The sequence below is a fragment of the Conger conger genome, chromosome 3, assembly GCF_963514075.1.
Source record: "Conger conger chromosome 3, fConCon1.1, whole genome shotgun sequence".
Classification (NCBI taxonomy): Eukaryota; Metazoa; Chordata; class Actinopteri; order Anguilliformes; family Congridae; genus Conger; species Conger conger.
In genome coordinates, this window is record NC_083762.1 from 40574141 (window position 1) to 40599072 (window position 24932).

The 24932-nt window shown below is 40.6% G+C and overlaps 1 protein-coding gene across 1 annotated transcript in view; it reads right to left on the reverse strand.

Annotated features, from left to right (window-relative positions):
- LOC133123293 (protein TANC1-like) overlaps positions 1–24556 on the reverse strand; it is a 70803-nt gene extending 46247 nt beyond the window's left edge. Inside the window, exons 1-4 of the mRNA XM_061233638.1 lie at positions 24418–24556; positions 8915–9037; positions 7755–8049; positions 5932–6077 (exon numbers count right to left, since the gene is read on the reverse strand). Coding sequence (XP_061089622.1) covers positions 5932–6077; positions 7755–8049; positions 8915–8998 — 525 coding nt within the window. The 5' untranslated portion in view covers positions 8999–9037; positions 24418–24556. The remainder of the gene's footprint in view (positions 1–5931; positions 6078–7754; positions 8050–8914; positions 9038–24417) is intronic.
- Positions 24557–24932: the final 376 nt, after the last annotated feature.

Sequence of the window (24932 nt, forward strand, 5' to 3'; positions counted from 1 at the left end):
ACATGATCATTTAAGGCTTGATCTGCTTTATCAGAGTTTGCTGAACACCGTGAGCCCCTACACACTGCAGGGTCCAATTGGCACCTGAGGTAATCCCTTATGACAAGATTCACTCTCCTGTCATCAGCATGGACATCGACAAGGGCTTCAAAATGCAGTTCGGAAATACTACCACAGCCGTATACTTCACATATATACAATAATGCATTAGATGAACCTGAACCCCTGTCCCCCAGCTGGTTCTTGCTCTCTCCTATTGTACTATGTTGACTAACCAACTTATTAACGAGGCTACTTGGTGGCTCATTTTATGAAGACATTGTACCAGTGTGCCTTTTACCTTTTAAACCAGACTGTGATGCCAAAGGGGAGGGCCGCATAAGCATTGGTCATACATTGGTCATAGCATTGGCCTGGAGAGAGAAGGATTGGAAGTATGACCACTTATGGCATACCAGCAACCCTCCTCCTTCTCATCAACTGGGGGTCCATAGCCAGACTACACAAGCTACACCAGAAGAGTACTCCAACATATGACTTTGCAAGCTGAACTGATGGATTGTCAGTAAAAGAGAGGCAACCAGCACATGCTTCTAAAGGGTGCACCCACTTGTCTCATAGAGGAGATTGCAGTAATGAGGCTGACTTACAGATAAAGACAAAATAGTATTCCACATCAGAAGACCTGGGTGTCAACTGATTAAAAATAGAAGTCACTAGCGCATTGGAGAGATATAAACGATTATTTGAACTGACTATTACTGTTTGGTCAATGTTTATTGTCTATATTCTGGTTCATTTCCTTATTTTATGAATACTTTTGTGGTGTAAAACTCTGTGCCCTGTGCAAAGAAGCACTCTACAAATAAAGTTATTACAATTTGCTTTAGTCAAAAAAATGCTTGCGTGGGCAGTGTTGACTCAAGGGGTGCAAATAGGATTTCAAATTGGAGAGAAAAAATGGGAAAGAAATTGTGAAAAAAGACAATCTATTTGAAAGCAAACCCCAAGGAAAGCGGTTAGAGGTAAGTACATGCAAAATGTACAGCAGGTAAATGGCCCTAACAAAGCTGATTTATTTCCCACAAACTGAGAAATCTGCCAGAATGCAACTTTTGCACAGAAATCACCCATGGTGCCTTTTTAAAATGGTCTGCAAGCAGTCATGAAACCTCAGGGATGTGAATTTAAATGTTTTCTGATGTTGCCCAAAAAAGAAAGACTCAGAAGAAAGATTTCTTCTACAAATGCTTAGCAGACTATCTCAGGTCTTTTTGTCTTTAGAATGGCAGCGAGCAGTATTGATTACATCTTATTTATATCTCTATAAGTTAGCTTACTCACACTGCCTATTAAATAACAGTCAACTATCAACTATCAACAGCTCTGTTCCTCCGGGATGTTGTTGTTGAGACCCATAGCCCATGATGGAGTTCTGATTCACAGTGTCTTTTAGATTAAAATAAAACACCATTTAACACCACAGCATGTTTAAAAAAATATAAATGGTTTCTGTAGAAAGTTAATTATATTGACTTTTAGTTTACTTTTGTTTTTTGGGGTTGGTGACTATACAGTATATACTATACAGTATATAGTATGGCATCACAAACTAAATCACAAATGAAATGTGCATAAAAAGCTGCAGCTCGGTTTGGAATCACAGGTAGCCATCATTGCTCACATTCAGTTAAGTGAGAATAAAGGCTTGTAATTTGAACAATTTCCTCTACCCAGAGCCTTCCTGACCACACTAATAACTTGTCCCCTTGGCAACAGCAAGACCAGTCCTGTTGCACGTCTTTTCTTTCTTTCTTTCGGAAACAGAGGCAATCACAACTCGACAGAAGGAGCTGGGAATGATGCTTCTATCGTTTTTCTCTCTGTTGTACGTAGCTAGGAAAAATGAGGAAATTCACATCCGAACAATAAAAGCACACCTTTCTGAGTGGCACGTCAGGGAAGGTGGAACGGGATTCCACTGTGGAATATCTTCCTGAGAATCTAATTAAGCCAAACTGTAGCGTGAGGAGCGGTCTGATGAGCATATTTGCTCTACTGAGAAACAAGCTCAGGGGATATTTTTAATTCATCAGCCTGTTTAGAGAAAGGAGGAATATCCATAAATGCAAATTTAAAGAGAACCATTGGTGCAACAACTTGCATTAGGCATCACAAACTCACTGTTTAAACAGAACTCCTTTAAATCTCATTATTGTGAATATGAAATCACCTCATAAATCAATGAGACCAACTCAGGAAAGAATAAAACCCTCTTCCCAGATTAACTACAGTACTGTAAATGACTGGGAAGGACAAATGTTAAAGAAAGAGGAATAAAATAATTGATGCAGTCAGTGCAATACCTAGGAGAGAGCTAAGGTCTTCAATTAAGGCACACCTTCAGAGGTCTTGAAATCAATTTAGGCTCAGTGGCAGGGGTCACCATCTCTCAGTCAAATTTTACACAGTGACAGAATTGCTGACACCCTTGAGAAATATAATAATAGTTATTGACACAAGTTTTATTTTCCAATATACGTATGAGTCTTTTTCTACAATTTGTGATATGGTCAGAGAACACATGTTGAGGGATTTTTGACCATTCCTCCATGCAGAACTTTTCAGAATCAGAAAGATACAGAAAGGATACATGGTTGTTGTTTTTCCTTAACCATTTATGTGTGGATTTTGATGAATGCTTAGAGTACTTAGAGTCATTGTACTGCTGGACAATCAACAAAGACTCAGCTTCCTACCTGAGGCAACCAGATTTCCTAGTACTTCTGAATTCATTGTGCCATTGATCTTAAATAGTGCCCCTGGACCACTGCCAGCAAAACATCTCTAAATCATCAATGACCCACTGCCATATTTGACAGCAGGTATGAGGTGCTTCTCTTTGTATGCATTCCATTTTTCTGCCAAATATGTTGATTGTGTGTATGGCCAGCTGACCAAAGCAGTCCAGTCATAATTGCAATGAGGTTTGGTAAACTTGAGGTGCTTGGTTTTGTTTATTGTCTTTGTACCACCCTTTTAAAGAATTTGCTTGTATGGAGGTGCCATTTTATGTTTCTTGTTAGACCCAAGACACACCCAATCTCTGCAATTCTTAAACTACAATCCTTGGGTTACTCCCTCAATATCTTCATTGTTCCATCCCATATGTTTTATACCTTTTTATTTTCGCCCTCACAGTGCCAAGTGGTATGTTTTACTGGTATGTATTTTTTGTACCCATTACCTGACTTGATGTTTTTACAGTAAATAAAACACATTGAAACATGAGAGTAAATATATTGAAATAAAATTATATAGTTTTCCTGTATGTTTGAACATAAAATATAGATCATAATCAATGTTGTTTATTATATGCAACCTTTTATTGCACGGGTGCCAATAATTCTTTATTAACTAGACCAACATCTCTGAGTTCAGCCTTATTCCCCCAGTGGGTCCATGGCAATATGGCATCTTGGAGCCAAAAAGAACGCTCATCCACTGAGAAACATCTACATCAAAAGCAAGAATAAATTTAATTTAACATTATTGAAGCTCAGTTCAATATTCAATATTGTCAGTTAAATATAAATGCTTTTGGTATGGTCATAGCTTGCACTATCCTGAGATGCATTTTGGCTTTTATCAACTGTACTGAATGCAAGCCAACATTTTTTGATAGAATTACACATCCACAATGAGGGCCTTGGAAAATGGAATTCAGAAACACAACCATTTTCAAGGAAAGCATTGAAATACAGTTAATCAGCCCTGCAGAAAAAAACAGGTCAAGATCTTTTGAAACAGCTGGTAGCTGGTTGATCAGTTCAGACCAGCTCCATACTCAACATGATGGGTGTGAGGTTCCAGTGGTCTTCCCTCTGTAAGCCACCAGAGGGAGACTTAGCCTCTTGCTCATCCCTGGGACTCTCTAATGGGTGTAATCATTAATGTCACCTGTGCCTTGTTAAACCCCACCCTATCTCTTGTTAGCGCTTGTATTTAAGTTCTGCCTGTTGCGTTACGCAGTATTCAGTTTTGAGTTTGTGTTGGGTGAGCAAGCATTGTAGATTTTGCTAAGTACTTTTTAAAAACCTGGTGCCTGTTTACTGGATTCAGATTCAATGACTTTGCTGAAGTTTATGGACTTATCCTGGTTACGACTTTTTGCCTGTTTGCATGACTTCCCCTTAAGTAAAGTACTACTTTTGCCTATATCCTTTGTTGTGTGTTGTCTGCATTTGGATCCACTCCTGTCCCTGAGTCTCCCTGTGGCCCTGGGGTAATTAATTGGTCAATGGTTGGCATTTATATAGCGCCTTTATCCAACGCGCTGTACAATTGATGCCTCTCATTCACCTGTTCATACACACACTCACGCCAATGGCGATTGCCTGCCATGCACAAGTCTAACAATGGGTGTAGATTCCTAAATAACTGATAGGGACAGTGTGATTGTGTCCCTGTCCCTTTCACTAACTAAACAAAACCTAACTTTATATTTAAACAAACAATATATTAAAATAACATATCTAGGATCAGTTTCAGCTTCATGCAATCACAAGTTCATATTGATTTCTTTAAGGTACAATTGTGACGTTGCCCAGGAAACCGGTCTCGAGTCTGCTTAATGGTGGCCTATATTCACTAACAGAGCTAGAGACAGCATTGAAATATATTGATAAAGAGTCCAGACATTCCCTCATTTGTTCAACACATCGTGAGTGATGAAACAATTTCCCTCGCTGTGGTCATTCTAGCTAGACTGCGAGTCCCCATTGTAAATATAGTAACTAAATGTTAGAACCTAATTTCTCTGAACCCCAAGGAATGACAGTTGTTCAGGAAACTGAAAATGTTTGTGAATATTTTAATAATGTTGGTCATAAATACATATAGATAATCATATGATTATCATGATTATCTGTGAGAAACATCTCATTTTAGAGCCTAAGGTACAATGAGTGAAAGTATAGCAACTGTATGGCAAAGTGCCACCAGAATGATTCACAAAGAAATCTGAGGAAAAAAATGTAAATGGTTGTATATTTTCTTATATTTATATAGTTACAGAGTGTCAAAATAACACTGCACAATAAGTTAATGGCAAATTGATACAGGTCGTATGTTTAGTATTTAATCCCACCAAATTAGAAAATTTGAAAAATCATACAGTAGCAATATAAAAAACATTGAATGGGGTCAGGGTTGTGTTTCAAGTTAATAAGAGCGTATTCAGTGTTTGTATAAATATGTTTCAAACCCAAACTTTGTTGGACAACTGTAAGGCCAAAGGTCAAGTTATCACCATGCCTACCAAATTAGTTTTTGCTTCAAGGCCCAATTTGTTTTCATGGGAAAATAATGCAGGCGTACTATGCAGCAGTAAATATTAAATGCGCCAAAAGTTTGTAAAACTGCAAGAAATTCTTTGTAGTGAGCATTTTTTTCTGGAGGAGGACCTCCAGACCGCCCACATTAAATGTCCCCATCACTTCTGAAATGTAAACTATGCCCTTGCTCAACATAGTGGTAACAGCTGGTAGCTGGTAATTTCAAGCTGGTCATAGCTGGATTCTATAACAGGGATGTCACTCAATTGCCTTTCATTCTATAACAATGCTACCAGCACATACGGTGCAGAATGAGGGGATGGGTAGAGCATGACGGAGCGTTCTCAGGGGTGTGAGAGCAGAATGATGGACAGATAGAGCATGACGGAGCGTTCTCAGGGGTGTGAGAGCAGAATGATGGACAGATAGAGCATGACGGAGCGTTCTCAGGGGTGTGAGAGCAGAATGATGGACAGATAGAGCATGACGGAGCGTTCTCAGGGATGTGAGAGCAGAATGATGGACAGATAGAGCATGACGGAGCGTTCTCAGGGATGTGAGAGCAGAATGATGGGACGGGTAGAGCGGGGGCTACCTTCGCTGCCAGGCTTTTGACTGCCTCCTTCCCGTGTCTCTGGTTTTCGGGTGTCCCAGGACAGCTGCCACTTGATTTGGTGTTAGTGACACTCAGCGTGGCCTGGGGAGGGTGGGTGAGGGGCAGGTCTGTGCTGGCACCTCCGCCTGCCGAGTAAAACATGGTACATCAGGGTAAAACCAAAACTATTTTCTTCTCATTCACAAAAAGAGTACCTGCAGAAGTTAATGCTGAATTGAAAACTGACAAAATGATCTTCAAAACTGAATTCTTGTAAATTCTCATATTGATTCTCCAAAAATACAGTGCATGTCTGTTGCTTTGGCTTTGTACTCCAGCACACTGGATTTGAAATTAGATAATGAAAATGAGGTTAAAAGAGGTGACTGAACACACCTGATTAGTCAAAATTACCTGTCCCAAATGTTATGGCGCCCTGAAATGGGGGACTATAAAAAGGGTTGTAATTCCTACAATGATAACCTGATATGGATGTACAGTTTACATTTTACACTCATATTCATATATCATATTTCACTTCAAATCCAATGTGCTGGTAACAGAGCAAAAACAACAGAAATTGTGTAACTGAAAATGTGTAACTTCTTAGCAAGGACCATGTTTGTTATAAGTACTGTTATATAAGCTTGCAACTGCAGTAAGCAATTTTTCTTGGAAAAATAAATGTGTCTCAAAGTAATGTAACCACCAGCACAGCAAGTCCTAATCTGTGTTTTTTCTGAACACAAAAGGTATCTTTTCAAGATAGTCAGCAGTGCTGCTCTTGTCTGATTCATTTGGTGTTCAGTAAAGCCCGGACTTTTGAAAGCACAGCAACCAATGGTAACCACCAGTACCTTCCTGTAAATCAAAACAACTTCTAGGTTACTATTATGTAAGCCTGTGAATGCCTTCTATTAATCTGAAAAACAAATAATTGATGCTGAGAAATAATCAGAAGTAACCCATTTACTATGCGCATTTAAGCCTTATTTTCTAAATCCTTCAATTATGTTACAATGCCAATAAACAGACATCATGCATTCATGTTCATGCATACAGTGATTCATAATTATACGAACTATGCTGTTTTCTGATATGAGCATTCAGACTATCCAAGCTTAAGTTAAGTAATAACTAAAAAGCAACTCCTGGCAGAGGTATCTGCTGCTGCTAGATCAGAGGATAATGCTACAATACCTTACAATCCTCACTGAGATGTGCACACATGCTTGAATCCCCACCACCCCCCTACACAAAAAGAAAAAAAATGAAAGCCTAATGGGAGCTTCCCTGAATGTGATGGTATAGCCTACACACTGTGAATAATAATGAAGACAGAACCTCATACAGTCAGTACAGACATGTGTAATGTACTGTAAGTGTATGTATATATTGCATGTCTTATATATTCCTGTAGCTTGCCTCATTTTTCTTAGCTCATGTGGTCATTTGAATGCTTTTTCCATTTTCTTGCCAATTTGGAATGTCCAAAACAATATGTCTCCACTCGTGCTGCATCTCCGCAGTTGAGGCAGGGAGTCTAGCCAAGATTTCTCCCTGCGCTCTCATCCGAAGCACGTGATGCCACCTGCTACTTCTACAAGCCGTGTTTCCACAGACATGAGTTTGCAGAAGAGACTTCAGCCACAGTTTTAGCAAGCATACAGCGCTATCAAACAGAGCTTATCTGAGCTGGTCAACCCATGTCAAGCTGGGAACCGGTCTGAACTGGTCAACCAGTTTTTTCAGCAGGGTACTAAAAGGATAAGCCATCCAGCAGCCCTGACTGTGATCTTTTTTAACACTGTGCCGTTTCTTACTTTTCGGAGAAGCATTAGGACTGTTGGACGCTATCTGGCGCATCCTGTTGCCGTGGCAGCTGAGGGCGACAAGTCGGGAGATGATGGCTGTCTTGCCGAAACCGACTTTCCCCACGATGACCGCGCCACGGTTCTTGTCAGACTTGCCCGTGCTCAGGGCTTCCTCCAGCGTCTGGAAGAGCCAGTCTCGCCCCACAAACACTGAGTCGGTAGTGATGCTGGGGACCTCGAACAGCAGGGGCTTCAGCATGATGTCAGGAGACTTGTAGGGTGTGAACCAGGCTGAAGACAAACACTGAGCTCATATTATCATCCCTTTGCACTAAAGACAAGCTGAAATAAAAACTAACTTTTTCCTTCATTTAATTTAAACAATTCTTCTATTTTAAAAATATATACAATTGCAATATACTATTTTCACACCAAAGTTTTTTTCCATCCACTTCCTGGAAAATTAGATTTTACATCATGCGCATGTATGTCAATCAAATGTTTGTCAATTTTCCTTTTAGAGTAAGTATAGACAGTGCTCCTGTACCAGACCTGGGTCAAACAGGGCTTGCAACAGGGCTCTCTCTGACTCACCCTGAATCAGCTGTATTTCAGTCAGGGGGAACAGCTATAACATTAGGCTGCTGTCTCTCCCAGGGGACCGGTCTTCCCAAAGCCCCTGTCTGTAGCCCATCAAATACGTCATTGTTTTGGATTCAAATACTTTTCTGTGCTTCATTCTTGCCTGTTGCAATTGAATCAAACCAAGATGACCAGAACATGGGATTTGTACTTTTTGAGAGTATTTCATAGGTTCCAATACATCAAGCTCAGTAAAGTGTAGAAAAGTATTTGAATCCAAAACAATTACACAAACGTATTTTACCCAGGTCTGGTGCAGAAACCCCAATTCTCAAAGTGTAACATAATTGTACAGGGCAGTCCGTAAGTATTTGGACAGTGAAATATTTTTTTTCTATGTGGTTTGTTCGTAAAAAGCCTTAATTGAAGGATTTTTACATTTCACACACAAGGTTGTTCCATATTAGGTGACGTGTGTAGAAATTAAAGCCTTTTCACAGAGCAAAAACAACAAAAAATGTATCACTGTCCAAATACTTAGACTGCACTGCATTTTTCAGAGTGTGGATTGGGCGTGATGGCTGCACCTTTGGAGTCGGGCGAGGCCCTTTTCCCTGTGCCGTGTCCGGGCAGCCGGACGGACATCCGCAGCGGAGTGTTTCGCTGTTCATCAAGGTAGCTCAGATCTTCCAGCTTGGCACAACTAGTGGCTGCGGAGGACAGAGAAAGCCAGACAGGTCTGCCACTACAGTATCTTTATACATAATGTAACATTCATACATGCTAACTTTTATTCTCCTAGTTCCTTTTACGCTGTACATATTATAAAGAACAAATACATACATTTTACAAAACATAAGCATGATAATTTTAAACAATGTTAAAGGGATAGTTCACATTATGGACTTTTTGTTTAACTATTAGTGTATGTTTTTGATTGGCCCAGAGATATATATTATTGACACAGATATCTCTGATAACTTGTGGGCTTTTTAATGGCTGATATTATGGCATATGGTTTAAAGCAAGAAAATACACTACAAAGCAGCTTTTACAAGAACAGTTTGTTTCCAGTTGTACATACGAACATATAAATTGTATAGTTGATACACCTGTGATATGCACAACATTCTCCAGTCCCATATTAGTTTTTCATAGGAACTATCCGCAAGAACATCATAAACAAGGCTAAACATTATTTAAAGTTGAAATAATGTTAAAATATTAACATTATGAATTACCTATTTAAAATGAATATTTTTACATTTTTGTTCATGAGTTATCATTAGTTTAATACAGGCCTAATTAAAATTTGTGATATGCAATGTCTAGTTGTACCAAAAAGGGTAAAGTATAGAGTCAGGCCTCTATGAAATAATATGAACTGAAGAAGGAGGGACAGAATAGAGAGAGATTCTTGCTGGATGAAGTTTTGTGATACATTGAGACACAATGTGTCTGTCCACTGTAGGAATTCAAACTCATGGGAATTAAAAATGTTGCCATCCGAACAGATGGTCTTTACAGGTCCCAAGGCGTAAAGTAAGCAGGTACAGCAAAATACACGCACACTCAGCACCCTGATAGAGGACAGCAGAGTCCTCATAACGCCCCAGAGGACCTCCCCAACCATCCATCAACCAATGGCAGCTCTGATTTAGGCTGACAGGAAAAGGGAGAGGAGTCGCCCCGCACTTACCAAAGCATGCACACACACACACACACACACACACACAATCACGCACATGCATACACACACACCATCACACACATGCACACACACACACACTATCACACACATGCACATGCATACACACGCACACTATCACACACATGCATACACGCATACACACATACTATCACAAACACGCATATGCACACATGCATACACACAAATACTATCACACACATGCACATGCATACACACGCACACTATCACACACACGCACATGCATCCACACACACTATTACACACATGCACACAGAAATACTATCACACAAACGCACACGCATACACACACACACATGCACACATGCATACACACAAATACTATCACACACACATGCATCCACACACACTATTACACACATGCACACAGAAATACTATCACACACACGCACACGCATACACACACTAACACACACTTGCACACACACATACACACACACTATCACACACGCATACACACAAACTATCACACACATGCATGCACACACGCATACACACACATTATCACACATATGCACCAGCACAAATGCTTGCACACACAATATCACACACACATGCACGCGTACATGTCTATGTTACAAAGGGGACTGTCACTCTAGTCCTGCCAAGAGGGGACTATTTTTTTCCGAAGCAAAACAGACATAGCTCATTTTCTTTCAATCTCATTATTCATGCTGTTTATTGAGATTTTACTTTTAACATTTGTTTTTTTAATAGCAAAGAGGGGACGTGAAAGACGTCTATCTATAAAGGGAGGACTTAACCAGCCCACAGGAGGACTATTTATGCGCTCTCCAAATGCTTGTTTTTTTTTCAAGAATGGATAATTCTTATAAACTTGTTACAACATCACAAGGTTCCTAGGATAAAACTCTTTTGGGAATTATTTTTTACGTTTTAACTCACAGTAAGTTTATGCAAATCACTGTAATAAAGTCACAGGCAATCTTTGTAAATCTTTTGTACAGCTCAATATGTTCTCAAAATGTATACCTAAAATGAAATGAATAATTAGAATATTGTTTAAAATCAGTTGCACCAACATTGTATTGCATGCTAAAATGTCCATCACACAATCTTTTTTCAGTTTTCTGACTTGATTCTTTATTTTTTTTATTGTGTTTAAACATACCCTGGAGAGAATAATTTTGAGTCAACAAAGCGGGGAACTTAGGTTAATAACAGACTGTGACCCTGATGAAGATAAACTGTAGTTATAAAGTTATAAAACTTTAAATACAATGAGCAGCCATGTCATGACTGTCAGACAGCAGGGCCCAATCGCAACTGAGAAATAAGATGAATAAGTGTCTTTATTCAACAAGTGGTAGGTCAGACAGGCAGTGGTCAAATCCAGGCAGACTGATTTGGCAGACGTAAGCAAGTTTGTAGTCGGAGTCATAAGCAAAAGTCCAATCACGGGGCAAACAGATACAACAAGGGTAATCCAAATCTTGGTCGAGGTCACAGGCGAAAGTCCAAACACAGCAAGACAGGCAGAGCAGGCAAAGGTACAGACCATGATACAGAAATCGAAATCCAATAAACAAAGCAAAGCCTGGTAACAAGTGAGCAGAAGGATAATCTAATAAACAGAGGTTGGGGTACACAAAGAAGGTTGATACACAGGTCAGACAGGCAGAAACACGCTGGAAAGTATGGAACAAACACAGTAAAATCTGGCAAAGAAACAAGGGAACCAGAGGGGTATAAATACACAGACAAATTAACTGAAATGACAGGCAGGTGCAAGTGCAGGGAACAGGTGAAACGAATGAATGACAGCTGGGACAAGAGACACAACAACAAGGCAGGAAAACAGAAATACAGAAACTGGAGAGCACGGAGTGTGACAATTACAGATATTTTATACTGGAAAATCGAAAAAAAATCGAAAACCATGTTCAATTGCGTATTAATCTCTCATGTCACTATACTTTCATGTGTGCCTGTGATGTCACCTTAAATGTCGATGTCACGATGTGTCAGTCTCTCCCTGACCCGCTTTCCCCTTGGGCTGGGGCATCCCAGTCAGCCAATCAGTTTGAATAATAAAAAAGAAAGAAAAAGGCCAGACTCGTACGAAGTGTAACATTTATAATGTTTGTATTTATAATAACATTAGTTACTAAGAAATGCATCATTTTTTTTATATTCCACCACCAAAAAGTCTTCATCAAAAGAGTGTATGAACTTTATTAGGCATTTATTAGACTAGACTATAATTATTGTCTGTTCCACCACTGCATACTTCTACGAAATAACTTGTACATAAGAATGCTATTTTCTACGTTTTGTAAAGTCTCTCTGGAACACAATGAGACCACATATGAGCTTCTCAAACCAGTATTGGTAATGCAGTTGCACAATATATGGGTACCCCCTTCCATGTGTAAAAAATACAATATAAACTGCTCAGCATAGAACCAGTTGCGAGCCTGGTATTGAAGTGATGACTGAAATGGTATTGAAGCATTTTAACAAATGACATTACATTTCCAACACCCTGCAAACCATAGCATTTTCAATACACACAAGACAGTCATGCTTCAGCAAAAACAGTTCCTAAGATTTTATATACAACAAAAATTTTATTTTGGGTTTATATATACCTAAATAGAGGACTTTCTTTGGAGGACCTCCAAGATGAATATTCCTGAGGAACAGAGTGAAAACATCTTTGATTGCACAATCGAGGGCATTTTCAGTGACGTGACCCTATTTTATATCGGTGAGCATCTAAATACATTCTCAAAACATTTTATTATTATTCAGTATGCTTATAAATAAGGAGCCAGCTGTATTCATGCTTTTGATACTCATGATTTGACTTGTTGATAGAGATTAGGTATTTGACAAAAACTTAAATTAATTGACCTCAATGAATATATTACTATACAAGATGTATTGTGATTATTGTACTTATTTTTTACAATCTTCTCGACCTGTTGCTGTCTGAGGAGAGCACAAGGAGAGGTAGGTTTAGAGGGAGAGGTGCAAACACTTTACTTCAGGATAAAAAAGGTGTTTATAATTTAGTGAGCAAAATACAGTATTTTACACTTCATGAGGCCCATAATATAATGTAGTTTGCATGTGTCCTTTTGGAGTCTCCAAACTGCCTAGACATAGCTTAGAATAAACAATGCAAAATACTCATTTTGGTGATATTCTCATCAAATTAGGGGGATGTGTCCAGTTTTGTGGCTGTGGCTCCATTTTATTCATAAACGCACCAGGCACCGCCACAATAATCTGTATTCACTCAAACAAAGAAAATATTTTCAGTGAGAAAAAAAGCTTCTATTTTCACAGTGTTTGAGCTTCAGTAACAATATTTAGAATTATTTTGACTCTTGGACAACAAACCCCAAAAGCTTACCTTTCAGAAGAGACCACCAGTAAGTGGCCTTACTGAAAGCTGTTACCAAAGCAAAGTAAGTGGCCTTACTGAAAGCTGTTACCAAAGCAAAGAGGGCTGTTAAATTAGTGTGCAACAGAGGTAGAAAAAACTGCAAAAACACATATCTAGTGTAGGAAGCACACAAGAGGATCCATTTGGAGACCTGATGATAAAACCCCTGCATCAACCAACGATTTGCTTGCTGAACTGGGCTAGCAACTCAAACGTTGCGAGTTTGATTCCCAGGTAGGGCACTGCTGTTGTATCTGTGAAAAAAGTACTTCAATTGAAAGTTGGAATTTTAAGGATCTATTTGCATTTTGAGTGGTTTTGAGTTTTGAGTTCTCTGCTAGGATCCAGCCCGTACACTGACCAAGAAAAATTCCCTCCTCTTCACTTCATCAGTTGGTTAGGTAAGGGAGTATCCTAGCTCATGCATTAGTAAATTATTTTCTTCATCAATCGTTAATCAAGAGACAGGGAGGCAAAGCAGGCATACATCCAGCTTATAAAACAAGTTATGTCATTTTGTCAGAAGATATTTTTGAAAGGAGCTCTGCCTGGCCACAGAAGTGAGCCCTCCTTTGGGTCTCATAACAGAAGATAACACAGCACATCCTGGCATCTTTAATTATCCGTAATCATCTGGATGGGTCTCCCGACTGGTGTACACAGGTCAACAACCCCCCCCCCCCCCCCCCCCCGCACACCCCCTCCACACCCTCCAGATGAGCAGCTACTTACTTACAGGCAGCAGGAGAGCCGGGGAGAGAGGGAGAGAGGCAAGCGCTTAAACCCACTCTTCATTAGGAGGACCGGCAGCACAGACGGCACTTCGCGAACCCTCAGAGAATTCCCTTTCAGAAGCCTGTCGCGATACCTACACAAATCTTCCGCACCGCCGATTCCGTCCATGGCTGACCGCTCCTATTCTGACCTGGCGGTGACTGGGCGAGGACGTCGGCACGTCTGCTACATTAGCGCCCAGCGAATGAACCGCCAAGGACAGTTTGCTGTTCCTTCCCGACAGGATGGGAAACCGAGTGTGTGTAAAAGCGAGAGAGATAGTGAGCGAGTCTCCAATAATTAATAGGCTAGGTAGAGAAAGAGGAGAGGAGAGCATAGGAGAAGGGAAAAGCAGAGCCCTGTATACGCTAGAGCTGGAGAGAGCTTAAAAAGGACGATTACAGTTTGCACAAGTCAGAATGTGTGGAATTAATCGATGGCTCCCCTGCCACTGTCACACTCCCTTTCCAACAGAGAGACCGAGAAAGAGACAGCAAGAAGGAGAGAGAGAGAGCCGGCAACAGAGAAACAGCGTGAGAGAAGGACAGTGGGGGGGGGGGGGGGTGAGCGACAGAGGGAATGGGATAAAATGAAAGTCCAGACTGATCGTGCTTCGGCACATCATTCAAACCCCACGCCGAGGCACTTGGACATTGCGCTCTCACTCCATCTCACCCTGTGGGGTCGGTGGAATCGTCGGAATCGAAATCTGTAGCTTCACTTCACATTGCGGTATTGCTCCCTGCTGTGCCGATGGTACCGGGGAGAAGGCGATGGCATTTGCTCAAAGTTGTTACTCAAATGTGAAATTGCACATCCCGAGGTGCAGAGCATTAAGTGCACTTTGAATACCGTTTCTAAGCAAGCTGTTACAATGTTTTTCAGCACAACACACGAGGAGATTCTGAAGCATATGGATACGAAAGCTCTCTCAACTCAACAAGTATGCTTCTTCTCAAACACCCACCCCCCCTCCATTCCAAAGGTTTCTCGTTTCAGAAATAAGATGTGATGTTTCTGGATTATTCTGGAATTCTAGATTTTACAAGACAATGAATCACGCAGATCCATAATGATAATAATTCTTATTAATGTTAATTGGGGGGGGCGGGGGGTAACGTTATCTGAATCAGGAGCTACATCGTATTCATGACCTGGATGTGCAAAATGAGACCAAGTTTAGGAAAGTGAGAAGCATTTTGTTTATCAGCCGCCTCCACTAACTGAAGTTGAGAGATGAACAACAACATCTCAATAGGAAAAAACAGCTAACATTAGCTCCATTCAAATTTTCTCCTGTCTCCACAATAATTTACTAGTCATAAGCTGTTAGCTGGGTATGAGCTGGCTAACCAGCTAATGTCAGTAGCTAATGTCTGAGCTGATAGCTGGTTAACCAACTTCCAGCTGTTTCAAAACATAACATGTTTCAACATGTTTTTTTTTCAGCAGGGACAAAAGTAATGGTACACAAAAATGAATGCATCACGTTTTACATTTAAAAAAAGAAAAGAAAAATGAATGAGTGTGCTATTTCTGGTCTAAAACAATGGCCAATTTGGGATTCAGACCCAGAACCTGCTGGGTCCAAGCCTATTGCTATGCAACATCCTGCGGTTACTGGTGTAATTAGCATTTAAGGCCAGAAGAGCAAACAGAAGCAGATGGCTCACCAGCGATGTATGCAGAGTGTTTATGAGATTATGTGCTCTGCTAGATTTATCTGGGTCTGTACTCATCATTGAGCAGCACTGAGTCACACATTAACTGGCTCCACCAAATTGGACCCAATTGATGACTGTGGAACTCTTTATCTCGCACCTGCTTTAAACTTCTGCAATCAGAGACTTTGAGAGAGTGAAAAGAATCAAAGCTGTTGCTCACTATGTTTTGCAGTGGGAAGGTGGATCTTTCAAGTGATGTCAGGTCATTTGTTTTCTACAAGGTACATGACTGGGACCTGAAAGGTTGGTGGTTCAAGCCCCGGTGTAGCCATGATAAGATCCATGCAGCCCTTGGGCAAGGCCCTTAACCCCACAATACTCCAGGGGGGATTATCCCCTGCTTAGTCTAATGAATTGTAAATTGCCTTGGATAAAAGCAAACAAATTATTATTATTTATCATTATAACGTTCATGTTCTCATACTTTGTGGTCGGACTATGTACTTTTTGCAAAGATAGCCCCCAGGTTAGGCAGACCTCCAGGAATGTGAGAGAGGCACATGAGTTTGTTGGCTGGCCCGATAAGGGCTCAGGAACATACAAAATACTATCAGGAGCAGCGGAAAGTTCCGAGTAAAAGTCATCCCCAGTATTTTGTTCCAATCCCCTGGATTTGCTAATGAGTAAAATCCTTCACCCAAAAGATATAACTAATTAATGAAATTAGGTTCATGGGTGGAAGAAACACATGCCAGTACTTTTGCTTTGTAACCTCTGATCAGGAGAACAGATATGAGCCCTGCTCTGATATGAGATAGACCTAGTCCAGGGGTCGGCAACCCTGGTCCTGGAGAGCCACAGGGTGTGCTGGCTTTCGTTGTTACTTGGCATTAATTGATCAATGAAAGCCGTTGATTACACAGTTAACTCACCTCACCTGGTTTCTTGGGTCTGAATTGGTTGCTTATTTTAAGGTGGAGACGAAACCCTGGTCCTGCGGCTCTCCAGGACCAGGGTTGCCGGCCCCTGACCTAGTCTGACCTAAAAAGAAACCTGAAGAACCGACAAACCAACCAACCAACCAATCAACCAACCAATCAATCAATCAATCAAAATCATACAAGTTGTTAAATAGTTGTTTAGGAGGGAATATAAAAAGGCAGAAAACCCAATTTGAACAAATGTGGGAAAAACTGAAAAACAACACGTGCGCCTGAGAACCATGGAGACTGGGGGTGGCAGAGAAAAGGAAGCAATTGAGCCGACACAATAGAGCAAGCGATTACTGCGCCGTGAGAGAGCGGTCTCAGGAAAAAAGCGTACCGAGGCCACCTGTGTGCTCTGAGCAACATGACCGCCAGACACAATAGTGCGCCCTGCGGAACGCCATGCAGCCACGAGACCCCTGTGCCGACGTGAAAGACTCCGGGGGGCCGCGATAAGGTCTACGGCACATTCAAAAGCGTGATTCATCTCGACAGAGAAGCATTTATTTCTCTAATCTGAACTGGATAACCACTCAACTGTGTTTTTCTTAATGTATTACATATGTATTATGTATTTTATGCCTTACTGGGACATACAAATGCCCTACAATGTCAGTGGTCTCAAACTCAACCGTATGCAGGTTTTCATTCTAACCAACTAATGCTGCCTTAATTGATTCCAATGATTTATTCGGCTGTATGCATTTAACTGCATTAAAGCACAGAACATAAGCAACAGTTGTTATTGTGCAGTGCATTACCAAAGTATTTTAACAGTGACACATTTTTTGTTGTTTTGGCTTATGTACTCCTGCACATTGGATTTGAACTTAGAAATATGTTAAAGTGCAGACCTTCTATTTGAGGGTATTTACATCCAGAATGGCAAGTCAAGGATGGTTTCATGTGGTCCTCATGTTCACAAAGGCCAATAACAGACTCCAAAAGCCTATAATCAAGGCTAGATACTGAAAGCTTTCTTATACCTGCACAAAGGAAGCGATTGAATACAACTGACACTTGGGGGGACTTTATATAAAAAAACCTGATCTCCTGATACGGACGTAAATACTCAAATTAAAGGTGTAAGCCTGCACTTTAACTTCATATTCATTGCTTCTTTTCATATAAAAAATTCTGGATTACAGGGCCAAAAGAACAGAAATTGTACCACTGTCAAATAATTACAGACTGCACTGTACATTATGTGCAAAACTACAGCTCCAATTCAGCAAATCATTGAACTAATTATATAATCAAGATCTGAGAATGGAATACACACGGCCCTCCATGGCACTATTTGAGACCACTGCCCTAGGTTTTCTGATCCCATAACTTTAAAGTCCCATACTAATGCATCCAATTCATCAGGACATCACCGCCAACATAGATTTAAAGCATTTTGTTTATGGCATTATAATTTTAGACTCACCGGCTCTAGTCCCATCCTGACATGCCAACTCGGAGAGACTGATACTGAAAAAACTATGCAGCAATATTGACCCACAACAATATTGACAGATCAAAGAGCAGTCTGTTTTCCTAACCCATGTACACCACTTGCCTCATGCTGATAGGTAGTGTCAATGATGTCAATGTAATAAACTACAACATGTGCAAAGTAGTGTGCCTTATGAATTATACAAGGGACTTCAACCAGGCTTTACATTTTTCAAAAATGTCCCCCAAAAAACAGGTTCCAGCGCCGCGGTGGTGCACGGTTAAGGAATTGGACCTTAATTCAGGCATCAGTTCGATGCAGTTGCACACTGAGAACTGGGGTTCGTGCCCCGGTCCTGCTAAAGCAGCTGGCGCACTTGGGAGCAGCATAAGTGGGCAGCTGCTCTGAGGGTGGAGGGAGGAACTCAGCAGGGGAAGGTCGCCGTATACAAGAAGCGCCCCGGAATGCCCCGGAATCATTCATCGTTCAGAGCATGAGACGATGTGGCTTGAAGAAGGAGTGTCAATCTCCTTCTGGTCGCAGGGGGACGGGGTTGTAGCGGTGTTGAACATGGGTGATTGAAATAAACAGGGTACAACTGACAACCAAATTGGGAGAAAAATGGAAAAAGAAATGCAAACATTTTTGATTTTAAATACATCAAAAATAAAATTATTGGCACCCCTAGTTTAATACTTCAACCACCCCTGGCAAAGATGACAGCCAGTCTTTTCCTATAATTTGTGATTTTTGACCATTCATCCATGCAGTACCTTTTAGAATCATTGATATCCTCAGGTTTGTACTTATGGACCCCCGTCTTCAATTTAGATCACTGGTATTTGATGGGATTTAAGTCTAGAGACTGAGATAGCCATTACTTGGATGTTGGATGGATGCACGGATGTTGTTTTTACTTAACTATTTCTTTGTGGATTTTGATGTATGAATCAATTGTGACATTGAATAGTGCCCATGAACCACTGGCAGCAAAACATCTCCAAAACATCAATGACCCACCATAATATTTGACTGTAGGTATGAGGTGATTATCCTTGTATGTATTCCTCTTTTGCCACTAAACATGTCAATGGACTGTTTGGTGAAAACATTCAATTTTGGTCTCATCTGACCACATCACTCTCTTCCAGTCATAATTCCAATGAGGTTTGGCAAACTCCAGATGCTTGGGTTTCTTTATTGTGCTTAGTAAGGACTGTCTTCGTGCCAACCTTTCAATGAGTTTGTTGGTATGGAGATGCCATTCGATGGTTCATTTTGAGACTTGGTGACCCCAAGCCACAACCAATCTCTGCAATTCTTAAACTGGCCTCCTTCACCATCTTCCTTACCGTCCCTGAGGACAATATCTGCTTGCCACTTCCACTTCCTATATTTGTTTTTGTTTTCATATTGCCCTTACAGTGCTAAGCGGCATGCTTAACTGTTTCTATATTTTTTGTACCCATTACCAGACTTGTGATGGTCAATTACCATCTGTCTTCTTAAATGACAGTTCTTTGGCTTTTCCCATGCTGATGGTTGACAAAGGGATTTTGCATGCTTGCATTTTTATACTTTAGTGAAACAGGAAGTGATGGAATGACGCAATATAGCTCTGTTTGATTGAGATTAACTAAATGAAGTAAAATTGTATTGGCAATTTGCCTTTTTTTTATTTTTATTTTGACACCTGTGGTTTTCAGAAAAAAATAGATTACTAAATAAAAAAACATTGAGACATGCGAGCACATATATTGAAGTAAAAGTATATAGTCTTCCCATATGTCATAACATATTCATGTTGTTGATGAAGCCTTTTTTCAATTTTTATTAAGGGTGGCAATAATTTTGGGGCCCAGATTCATAGGAAAATTCAGTCAGGGATTATCCTTTCTGTATGACATAGTGTAGAGTGACATGAAGAGAATCTCATATTATGGACAACCTCACAGGGAAGCATGAACTTCTCCCATAAACCTAAACATTGTGTCTGGCTGAACATGATCCAGTATAAGCCATTTACCAAACAAGCACTTTAATTTAGTTCAGTTTAATTAAATAAAAGGTAATTTTCAAATACATATTATCTTTCACAAATTTACTTTCAGATGAAAATGTTTGGATTGGGTCAACAGTGAGCTTTGCATAATAGAGCATAATGCGCCCCAATGCTGTTCCAATGGCTCAAAGCCATGTGTTACAGCACCTCCTTTAGTTGTACATTCAGACCTTTTATCCCATGTAAGCTTTACATACTCGTTCTACAAATCCCTTCAGGAGAGGTTCTGCATAACATATTAGCTTTGGAGTCGGTTAGGAGGAACATTTTTTTATTTTTAAGCCTACCAGGTCTCATTGTCCATGACACTGAAGCTTTGCATGAATCAATGAGAGAAATGCCAATTCATGCAGCCTTATTCCAGCTTCACAGCCCACTAAGTAAATGTACAGCAGAAACGCTGTTCATGAGATTAAAAACTATCAGCCATGAAAAATATTACATAAACCGGCATGAGGAATTCAGCCTGCTGAGATATACGTTATACAAATCCCGAAACTATTTTTATAGATTTAACAAGGGCTCACAAAGACATACTGTAGAGGCAGAAACCACAATTCCTGAGGGGTATCCCCAGCGAGGGACAGTCCCTCCAAGGCTACCAACTGTTGATACTGCAGGCTATGTTTGTGTGTGTGTGTGTGTGCGTGTGTGTGTGTGGGTGCGTGTGTGTGTGTGCGTGTGTGTGTGTGTGTGTGGGTGCATGTGCATGTATACCTACAGTACACCTGTCTTTTGATGTTTCTGTGTGTGCATGTGTAGGCTACATGCTGATCCATGTCTGTATTACTCTATATAAAATAATTATTGACTTTTACAAGCTTTTTTATTTTCATTTCTTTGGCGGGCGTTGTAATTATGTTGATGCAGTCATACCAGTTTTGTGGAACCCTGTGGCTTTTACTGTGCCTCCGTGATGGCTTAGTTATGCTTTTTCTCTACCAAAAAAGACAACAAATTACATTTCACAGCAACGCACTTATGCTTTTTGTATAAATGCAATCTATTAGTAGTTCTGCAGAAACAATAAGAGGACAATCTTAGGCAGCACTGTTCTTACTGTAGTGAAATAGTCCTTGTAAGTGCTGAGGGTCAGACAAGGTGAAGGCACAGCTTCTTCTAGAGGTATTACTGACACACTTGGGTATTGTCTTGAATTGGTTCTTGCTACCATCATGTTGCCAGTAGAGTCTTACTTAATGCACCCCAATACACCAAGCTGTGTTCTGTTTTCATGTTCATCTGATTAGACCGAAAGGATAAACAGGCAGTTCTCTGCGCAGCCTTCGAAGACAGGGATTTGATAATCTACCATGTGTTTGCGTCCATGCCACATTTCTTGCGTTACCCTGACTTATATAACTCCAAAACTGCAAGAGATCCTGATCAGCGCTACATGTTAAGAGAGACTGCGAACCACTGTGTCCAAAATATGGTCAAAACCTTAGTGCCATAACACAGCGCACACAGAGGCGAAAGGACACATCAAAGGCAGTTGTGCTTAATTAATTGGTTTTGGTTTCTTCCGAGCCAATTCTTAGAGTAAAATACAACGAGTGGAAATAAAATAGCAAAATTGCATTTATAGATAGGCCTTATAAAATACTATTTTACTGTGTGAGCTAGGCACAAACATCCAAAAGGTTAATTCAGTGCCTATTTCTAACAGTTTTTTGTCATCCAGGCAACATATAATTGCAAGTTGTAATTAGATATGCATGTTTGATTGTGAGGTACACTCCTTATGCACAAAACTAGCTTTGGGAGTCTTTGATGTGTGTCTCTTTAGGATGTGAGCAGCATACTCCGACTTTACATAAAATCATTACTGATCCATACCCAAAATCCAATTACATAGTAAAGAGCCCACAGCCCAGTCAGAAATCTTCTTTGTGTCATTACAAGGTTTCAGGTTATGTGTGAAAAATGGCCAAATACTGACCTTTTATAAGGAGAAATTGTGTATATAAATATACACAGTGCAGTACATGAGTTGTTGCTTTGCCTCTGCACTCCAGAACATTGGATTTGAAATGAAATATGAATGCAGCCATATCCAGTGATCCATATAGGGATTACAGCCCTTTTTAGACATAGTTCCTCCATAAATATATTTCACTCATGTTGAAATCCAAGATGTCTTTCAATGACCTTATCTTTTGGCTTGGAGGATATTGTAGTCAACCATTAAATCAGAGGTGAGGATATTTCAGATCCCTTGGAGCAACACAGTATCATAAAGCCAAGACTCTGAGCAAAATGGCATAGTATTGTTGGGTTGATGTGCTCACAATGCGACTAAACTGAGTTATGTTTTGATGATTCTGTTCTCTTAAAACTATCACATAACAATTGAATACATACTGGAGAAATTCTAAAAGCTTGCAACTCATTTAGGGATTTTTATTTCAATCTTTTACACCAATGTTACAGGCTTATTACCATGAAGTAAAAAACAGTGAAAAACACCGCAGGTACTGTAAATGTCTCCAGACAAAGTCACAAAGCTGTTTTGTGCTGTCACAAGAAAACAATAAAAAAAATTGAGAGGCATTCATTGTTCTGTTTATTACAATATTTGATTAATATATAAATGCAGTTGACACTGCCATTTGCTTTCAATTGGTCACACAGTTCCGACACTTTAATGATGGCAAATAAAACACATCGGACAGAATTAGTCAAATGTCCCACTGGAACAGCCATTTTACTATAATAATCAGAAATTACCAGCTCCTGCTCCATTCAAAACAAGCTGCATGGCAACAGCTTCCTCCTTATTGACGGATCACATGACCCATCACTAACCACTCTGTCTTACCGGTACTCTTCAGAAAAAAACACAAAAAATCATCACGCGCAGGATGCATTCTTTAAAAAGAGGCAAAGCACAATGCTCAAGAGCTTTCTGAGCAGTGCAGTGGTCTATGGTCTAGGTCAGTTGGGACTAAGGTCAAGGGTTTTCTTTCTGTTCTAAACGGTATGCTGGTCTGTGGTCTAGGTCTATTGGGACTAAGGTCAATGGTTTTTTCTGTTCTAAACGGTATGCTGGTCTGTGGTCTAGGTCCATTGGGACGATGGTAATTCCTATAGTCCATTGATTGATGTTTTTGTCAAATACCCAAACCCCATCAAGTCAAACACATTCCACAATGTCATATGGTATTTGTTATTCAATGTATTTCTTTATTTATAAGCATACTGAATACTAATACTTTGAGAATGTATTTAAATGAACACCAATCACTCACTTTGTTTTACTTTGGTAATGTTACGTTAATTTAATTATAAAGTAGATAACATCTACTTTATAATCGATCTACAAATGCAGAGTAATTTTGTGTTAACATTCCATTTAGCTGTGTGTATATTGTGGATATTGGCATGGCTGGAATGCAAACTGACCAATAGAGACAATGGACAGGATCTATTCATTGTTTAATACAAAATAAGGAACTGTTGTCGGTAAATCAACAGCATCTTAAAATAGGTTATACAGATAGAACCGCACGTTTTAACGCGACCATAGTGATTGAAAATTGCCCTATTAAAAACATAAAACCCAGGCCAGCCCTGGTGAGACTTAAGGGGATAATTGATCAATTGCTGAGTACCAACAAAAACCAGTTGACCCTGTTGCTCTCCAGGGATATTTGCCTTTTAACAGCTATTGTTGTTCTCCAGTGATGCACCCTATAGCTCTCTCACTTCTGCCTGCTTACGGACACAAATCTCACTCGCAAACCAAGACCCGCATCGGATAGTTTCTGAATCACGTGGAAGCGGAGGCAGTGTGCACCTCTGCATCCCTGCTTGCTTCAAAAAAGACATTGTTGCAAGGTGATTGACGAGCATCGGCTCGTAAAACCGAGAATTTTAATGGTTTGAAACACTACTCAAAAACCGTATGAACATACTGTAATAAAATTCTGCCATGACCATCCGCCCCCCTCCATCATTATGGCATATCAAGCCTGTCGGCCTGCAAGAGGACTTTACGGCACGGCTGACATACTCACCCGCGACGGAGTTAGGGCGCGGCATGGCGAGGCCTGAGGAGTTGTGCGTGGCGTAGGGGAGGGCCCCCTCTGCCGGGGAAAGTGGGATTCCGGGCGGGGCCTCTACCCTGGGCAGCGGCTCGGTGGGCCCGGGTGGGTCCTCCTCGGCCACGGGAGAGCAGGCTTCTGTCCGCGCGCCGCGCGCCGGTCCATGCTGCCCGCCGTCACTCAAACCGCCATCTCCGCCCCGCTCCAGACTCCAGCTGCTGCGCTCGTCATTCTCAGAGGAGCTGGTGACCGTGGCTGTGTGAGACGGGAGGGACCTGAGGTCAGCCAAAATCATTTCCACGATGAAGCTGCTTCCCTGCTGAAAACTGCTTGAGCTAGGTTTTAAAACAGCTGGTAACTGGTTGACCAGCTGCCAGCTCAGACAATCTACCAGCATTAGCTAGTTGACCAGTTCATGCCCATCTAGACTAGCTTTATGACCGGCTTGGCGATGCTGGTTGACCAGCTCATACCCAGCTAGACCAGAT